Raw genomic sequence first — 7841 nt, forward strand, 5'->3', positions numbered from 1 at the left:
TATTCTTCCTTTCCTTATAGTGGTGTTCCAGGGGAGCCTTGAACACAGGACTGTCCCACCTTGCCTTAAGTGTCAGATGTGTACCATACCTCCTCCATGTTGACATCTTACACTTTTTTTTTTTCTTTTTGTTTTTTTCAAGACAGGGCTTCTCTGTGTAGCCCTGGCTGTTCTGGAACTCACTCTGTAGACCAGGCTGGCCTCGAACTCACAGGAATCCGCTTACCTCTGCCTCCTTAGTGCTGGGATTAAAGGGGTATTCCACCATACCCAGCTTTCGACAGACAGGGTCTTAACTCTGTAGCCCAGGCTGGCTAGATTTGTATGTGTGGAATTTGTAGGATTCAGTTTCCTCCTTCTACCATGTAGGTTCCAGGGCTCAAACTCCGAGTTGGCAGCAAGCACCTTTACCCATTTTGAGCCATCCTGCTGGCCCATAAATCTTCAGCATAAAATGTGGGGACTAAATGGAAGATCTATGTTGTTTCCTTAAGCTCCAGGGGTTGAGTCTTTAGCCTCACACATGCTTGGCAACTACTCTACCAATGAGCTATGTCCCTAGCCCTGAATGATCTATGAAAATAAAAAAACTTCACACTTTAATATCAGTGTTTTTAACATGAAAGAGCAAATGATAGTTTTATTAAACTAGTTAATGCTTGCACACAATTACATAAATTTTAAACTGCCAAGATTTTTGATAAGTACAATACCATTTTCAGATAAGCATAGTATAACTTTAAATATTACATCATTCAGACTCATGTTGGAAAACATTAACTTATAAGGGAGTACAGCAATGTCCATTTATTGTCTGTAGCAAAAAGGGTCCCTGGTAGATGTCTCAGCATATGGATGGCTCCTCTACTGCCTGAGCGCCCTCGGTGACAGCTTTGACACACTTGGCCATTGTCTGTGAGGCTCTGCTAATCGAGTCTGAAAGACATTAAGAACATGCATTTTGTTAATACAACTTCCTTTGTTGTTTTTAAAACAATGTCTCAGATTTCAGGCCAGACCAGAATTCAATAGTACACCAAGTTAGCCTCAAATTTGGGGTGATCCTCCTATCTCAGATTCCCAATTGTTGAGGTAATGGAAGAGCCACTAATGCCATTTTTTTTGTTAATGTGACTTTAGAACACACGGAGAATTTGAGTGTACATATTCAAGAACAAAAGACTGTGAAGCTAGAATGCAACTGTAGGTAAGCAATACACTTTGAACATAAGCTCTTTATTGACCAAGTTTTTTAGTTAGGGTCTTATGTATCTCTGGCTGTCTATGAAGCCAAGGATGACCTTGAACTTTCATCTGTCTGCCTCTATCTCCTATTTACCACAACTTTCTGGTTATATGTTATATGTTTTTAATCTCTAGCAGTAATTAATCACATAAGAACTAGATAACATGCCAGTATAAAAAATTAAAGGATAGGAAATTCTTAAAAATCTAAGAAAAAAAATAGACACCACACACTCCGTTTATCAGCTAGATGTTGTAGCTCACACTCATAGTCCTCTAGCACTTCACAAGCTGAGGCAGGATTGCTGTGTGTCTGAAGTCAACCTGAGCTACAAGAGATAGAAGCATTTTGAAAAAAAAAAAAAAAAAAAACCCGCCAGAGGCTGGCAGGATGGTATGGCTGGACAAGCTGAGTTTGATCTGTATCCTAAAATAGAAGCTTAATGTACAGGCACATATTAATAATCACAACCCTCTATAGGATGAGCACTGGGAACTAAGAGAATCACCCTGTAGCTTGGGTTAGCTAGCCTGGAATACAAAACATCCTAGAGTGGTAGGGTTTTTCTGTACCCACAGCACTCAAGGAAGCTGAGGCAGAAGGTGGTAAACTGGAGGCCATTGTGGGCTACATAAGAAAACCTTCTCTTGGGGGCTGGAGAGATGGCTCAGTGGTTAAGAGCACGACTTGACTGCTCTTCCGAAGGTCCTGAGTTCAAATCCCAGCAACCACATGTTGGCTCACAACCATCAGTAATGAGATCTGACACACGCCCTCCTCTGGTGCTGAGTTCAGCAAGTAGAGGTTCTGAACTCAAATTCCCAGCAACCACACGACGGTTCACACCATCAGTACAGCTATAGTGTACTCATATACATAAAATAAATAAACAAACAAACAAATCTTTATTAAAACAAAAAACAAAACAAAACAAAAACCAAATCTTCTCTTACAAAAAGTGCCAGACAGTGGTATCACATGCCTTTGATCCCAGTACTTGAGATGCAGGGGGAGGGAGATCTCTGAGTTTAAGGTAAGCCTGGTCCTCAAAGTGAGTTCCAGGATAGCCAGGGCTTCACAAAGAAACCATGTCTCAAAAAGAAAAAAAAAAAGGGCTGGTGAGATGGCTCAGCGGGTAAGAGTACCCGACTGCTCTTCCAAAGGTCCGGAGTTCAAATCCCAGAAACCACATGGTGGCTCACAACCATCCGTAACAAGATCTGACGCCCTCTTCTGGAGTGGCTGAAGACAGCTACAGTGTACTTACATAGAATAAATAAATAAATCTTAAAAAAAAAAAAAAAATTAAAAAGGTAAATCTTTTTGTATGTACTATTTATTCATTCATGTCTTGCTATGTGGCAGAATTTAACTTTGAACTCCTTAATCTCTTGTTACCCAAGTACTGAGACTCCTGGTGTAACCCACCATGACCAGAAAAAAACGCCAATCTTTGAATACATGGGAATCTTCCTGCTTCCAGCACTCATAAGTCATAGTATTGTTTTATTGTGGTTTTGTGCTTGGTGGTATATTGTACAATGATTCCAACTTACATTTGTTTTAAAAACTGTTTGGAAATGTATCATTGCTGTGTGTATGTGAGGAGGTATGAATGAACATGTCCAGTGTTTGTGTGGAGGTCAGAGGACAACTTTTGGGAGTTGGTTCTCTACTACTGTGGGGTCCGGTTTACCTAACAAGTTTTTACACAATAAGCCATCCTGCTGGATCTGATCCTAACACTTCTTTTTTTTTTTTTTTTTTTTTTTTGTTTTTGTTTTTCGAGACAGGGTTTCTCTGGAAAGCTCTGGCTGTCCTGGAACTTACTTTGTAGACCAGGCTGGCCTCAAACTCAGAAATCCACCTGCCTCTGCCTCCTGAGTGCTATTCTAACACTTCTATCACCCCACTGAAATAACCTACTAGCACATGCTAACTTAAAGATGTATAAACACAGAGTCTGAAAAGTTAAGATCATTTGCTCCTTCCTCTTGCAGAGGACTGGGATTAAGTTCCCAGCACCTCCATGGAGGCTTACAACTGTAACTCTAGTTAATCCCTGGGGATCCAAAACCCTCTTCTCATCTCCTCAGGAATTAGATACACAAATAGTACAGAGACATGCATGTAAACAAAACCTATACACATTTTTAAAAAAGTAAAGTTAAACATCATTTCAGGACTATGAGCTGTAGTTCAGTTGGTAAAATGCTGCACTAGCACACAGGAAGCCCTAGGCTGGGCTCCAGTACCATAAAAATTGTGGTGGTGCAGGCCCGTAGTCTCAGCACTTGGCAGGGTGAGAAAGAAGAGTACAAATTCAAGGTCATCCTTGGCTTTGACACAATTTTTTTAAGGTCACCTTGGCTACATGAAATCCAGTTTTTAAATAAACAAACAAGGGGGGCCGGAGAGATGGCTCAGAGGTGAAGAGCAATGACTGCTCTTGCAGAGGTCCTGAGTTCAATTCCCAGCAACTACAAGGTGGCTCACAACCATCTGTAATGGGATCCTAGGCCCTCTTCTAGTGTGGCTGAAGACAGTGACAGTGTACTCACATACATAAGATAAACAAAATCTTTAAAAGAATAAAAAATAGAAAACCAAACAAATTTATGCTCCTATGTGCTTTTAGGTAAGAAATTATTTACATATCAACTGTCTTATACCTTTATCAACTGTTGTCAAAGTTATAAAAAATGAATGGTGGTCTGCATTTCTTAAAAGCGTTCTAACAATTTACACCAGAAGCCCTGTTTAACATATTAAAAACGTCTTCAAATATTTTGAATATTCTATCAATAATTTTTCAGAAAATTTTCAGTTTTTTTAGTACTTTAAATTTCAATTCATTGATTTTTTCCATATAATACTAAATTTTACAATTTAAATCTGTTAAACCTTTTGGGTGTTCAAACTTTGCTTCCATGTCAGAAACACACAGAATGTTAGAGAACTAGGGGTATAGTGCCCATGCTTAACATGTACACAATGAGCCTTGAGACCCAGATCTACTACCTAAATTACATTAGCTTTGATGTTTAACAATTTCAGACCAGAGGCTACTGAGATGGTGGCTCAGTGGACAAAGGTCCCTGTTACCAAGCTTAATGACTTGAGTTTGATTCCCACAAATTGTCCTGACCTCCATACTCTTCATGGTGAATGTATGCCTGCCCAAGCACAAGTAAATAAATGTAAAAAAATCAAGTTCTTTAGGTTAATAGCAAATATTGCCAACCAAAAAAAGCTATGAAGCTAAAGGATTCTGATTCTCTGTGAGTAGGTGGCAGTCAAACTTACCTGTCATATAGAAGTCTTTTATAGTTAGCTGAGGTGGAACAAGTGGGTCAGCAAGAAGCTCCTGGTTTACTAGCTGGAAAGAGAGAGAGAGAGAGAGAGAGACCAGAATCATACTGAAAACCAGCACTATCATGCCAAGATATATCGCACTAGGAAAACTGCACACTGGCAAGTTTTTACCTTGGTAAGCTCACTTGCTTGCTGAAAGTAATTAGTTTCTTCAATATCGTCATATCGAACCAGATTAGGAGAGACCTCTTCAAGACGGTTCCTTACTTGATCCAAAGTATCATATGGAAGAGTGATACCTGCAATCTGCAACAGATCAGATCCACCATGACAAACAACTTTACTACTTAAAAAATGTCAGAATTGGGGAAGGCCAGGATCACTCAAGACATCAGGCATCAAGTCTAAAGAGAGTCGATCACTAGGACCCACAGTGCAGGAAGAAAACAGATTCCCTCAGAGCCCTTTAAACCTCCAAATATTGTTGCAGCATGCACAGCCCATGGCCCAATATAATAAATAATTGTTATTTAGCAGGCTGAGATGGCTTGGGTCTTTAATCCTAGCACTTGGAAGACAGAGGCAGGCAGATCTCTGAATTTGAAGCCAGCTTGGTCTATAGAACAAGTTCTAGAAAGAGAAACCTTGTCTTGAGGGGGGGGGGGAATCAGGGTTGGGGCTCAATCTCCAGCAACAAAAAAAGGGAACAAAACAATTCATAATGGCAACTATGATGAAATAATGCAGTATTACTAGAAAGAAAAAAGTCTCTTAGTATCTTTTAGCAGGCATTTTTTTTTCCTTTTTCCTTTCTTCTTAAAAAATTATTCATTACTTATTTGTGTATATGTTTTGCCTATGTGCATAACTGTATATACCATGTGTATGCTTAATCTCAAAAGAGGTCAGAAAAGTGTGTCAAATCTCCTAAAACTGGAATTACAGATCATTGCAAGCCACCAGGTGGGTGCTGGGAATTGAACCCAGGTCCTCTGGAAGAGTAGCCTGTCCTCTTAACTACTGAGTCATCTCTCAATCCAGACAGATTTCTCAAGGCATCATGTATCATGTATGGATTATAGATGTCAAAAATTCTAATATAAAGATGTCACCACAATAATAATTTATCTGCAGAATGTTGCTCTGTGGTAGAGAGAATACTTAGCAAGTATATGGTCCTGAAGTAAAAGATCACAGAGATGATGCTAGGCTAACTATCAATGCTTCTTGCTTGTTGTTAATCTACCAGGAAAGTACCAACTTCAATTCTTCATTTTTCTGAATCACTTTATCTCCTACACAACCAGGTTATGCAAACCCTCCCTCATTTTAGAGAAAAGTGTTCCATGATTTTGAAAATCACTTTAAGCAGCTGACATGTCCATTACCCCTAAAGCAGCATCACTAATGCCTTAATGAATGAAAATGTAGCTCAGCGGTGGAGGCCCTGGGTTCTGTCTCCAGCACTACAAGCTACATACAGGAATTTATTGAACTTAGGACTTCATGCATGCTAAGCAAGTCCTCTCCCAACTGAGCCACATCCCTAGTTGCTTAATGAATATTAAGGAACAAAAAAAGACTTCAAAGAAATGCCTCAGAAATAATACCTCAGAGAGAGCTCTTATGATTTTCCAGTCTTCTCTTGCCAAGCCAGGAGGTGTCACTGCTACTTTGGTTTGTTGAGCCCTGCCCTCAGTATTGACATAAGTAGCAGACTTTTCTGTGTAAGCAGCCCCTGGGAGAATAACATCAGCCATGGGAGCTCCAACATCACCATGGTGTCCTGGGAGGAGAAAAACAGTGAACCACATTTTAGTAAAAACTGGACTGGGCTGGAGAGATGGCCCAGTGGTTAGGAGCACTGACTGCTCTTCCAGAAGTCTCGTCATTTGTTTGTCAAGACAGGGTTTCTATGAAAAGGCATACACTGCCATGCCCAGCCACTTTCACAGTTTATAAATTGAGACTAAGAGTGCAGTTCATACTGAGCAGTGGTAGCACACAGGTGGTACATACTTTTAACCCCAGAATCTCGGGAGGCAGAAGCAGGTGGATCCCTGAGTTAGAGGCCAGGCAAGTCTACAGATTGAGTTCCAGGACAGCCAGGGCTACATGGAGAAAAAACCCAAAAAAACAAAAAACAAACAAACAAACAAAAGCAGTTCAGTGGTAAATTGTGTAGTTTGCATGACTATCATAAATAAAAAAACAAATAAAAATAAAAATGGCAGTTAACAGGTGGTATACTGTCTTCCTATATAATAGCAACCATTGTAACTCCTACCGACCTCAGGGTTCTCCTGCCTCGATCCCCACACTGGGATTACATATGTGTAACACTACTTGGGATTTACTAGTCCAGTTTTGTTTGTTTGTTTTTAAGATTTATTTATTATATATAAGTACATTGTAGCTGTCTTCAGACACACCAGAAGAGGGCATCAGATCTCATTACAGATGGCTGTGAGCCACCATGTGGTTGCTGGGAATTGAACTCAGGACCTCTGAAGAGCAGCCACAGCGCTCTTAACCACAAAGCCACCTCTCCAGCCCCACCTATGGTACGTTTTAAGAACTGCCTCAAACTGTTTGTCTTCCTGTCTCATCCTCATCCTGGGCTAGGATCACAGGTATATGCTACTCCTCTGGTTAACAAACAGGTTTTGTTTGTTTTGATTTTTTTTTCCCTAAGACAGGGTTTCTCTGTATAGCCCCTGGCTGTCCTGGAACTCACTCTAAATAAAGTTTATTATTTAAAAATTGCAAATAAAAAAGTCACATATTCAAGTTGCAGACCCAAAGTATATACACTTCAATGAACTGCTATACAGTCAGAACAGTTATTCAAAACAGAAGCTGTGTATCAAACACCTCTTAGTATACACCATGTGTGATTCTCTTTTGTTTCTACTGCCAAGTTGCTATTTACCTTGATAAACAATGAAACAATCCTTTGGCAAGTCCTGTCGTGTGATACAACCTCCATCTGCTCCCAGAAGAAACAGCATTTTGGGAGGGTTCTTCCTAATTGCTTCTACCCCAGGTTTATAGCCAAGGTCCAAAGCAGCTACCTGACTTGCAATCCTGTAAAACAATTATGGATTTTTAAATACATGCAGCATTTAAGTATAAGCAATTTAAGTAATTACATAGGAATAATTTGTAGCTTCTTTTATATTCAACTCTTACCACTGAAATATAAGATGCATAGAATGTCTCTCTTTTTTTTAAAAAAAAAGATTTATTTATTTATTATATGTAAGTACACTGTAGCTGT

The 7841-nt window shown here is 39.7% G+C and overlaps 1 protein-coding gene across 3 annotated transcripts in view; it reads right to left on the reverse strand.

The window, feature by feature from the left end:
- Positions 1-603: 603 nt before the first annotated feature.
- The window catches only part of Ndufs1 (NADH:ubiquinone oxidoreductase core subunit S1), a 34233-nt gene continuing 26995 nt past the window's right edge, over positions 604-7841 (reverse strand). For 2 of the 3 annotated variants that reach the window (XM_021197325.2, XM_029538437.1), the window contains exons 16-20: positions 7494-7648; positions 6172-6347; positions 4733-4867; positions 4553-4625; positions 610-936 (exon numbers count right to left, since the gene is read on the reverse strand). In XM_021197325.2, coding sequence (XP_021052984.1) covers positions 845-936; positions 4553-4625; positions 4733-4867; positions 6172-6347; positions 7494-7648 — 631 coding nt within the window. In that variant the 3' untranslated portion in view covers positions 610-844. Of the gene's footprint in view, positions 937-4552; positions 4626-4732; positions 4868-6171; positions 6348-7493; positions 7649-7841 lie in introns of all 3 variants that reach the window. The other variant, XM_021197321.2, reaches the window with a different exon arrangement.

Source organism: Mus pahari, chromosome 5, assembly GCF_900095145.1.
Source record: "Mus pahari chromosome 5, PAHARI_EIJ_v1.1, whole genome shotgun sequence".
In the NCBI taxonomy this organism is placed as follows: Eukaryota; Metazoa; Chordata; class Mammalia; order Rodentia; family Muridae; genus Mus; species Mus pahari.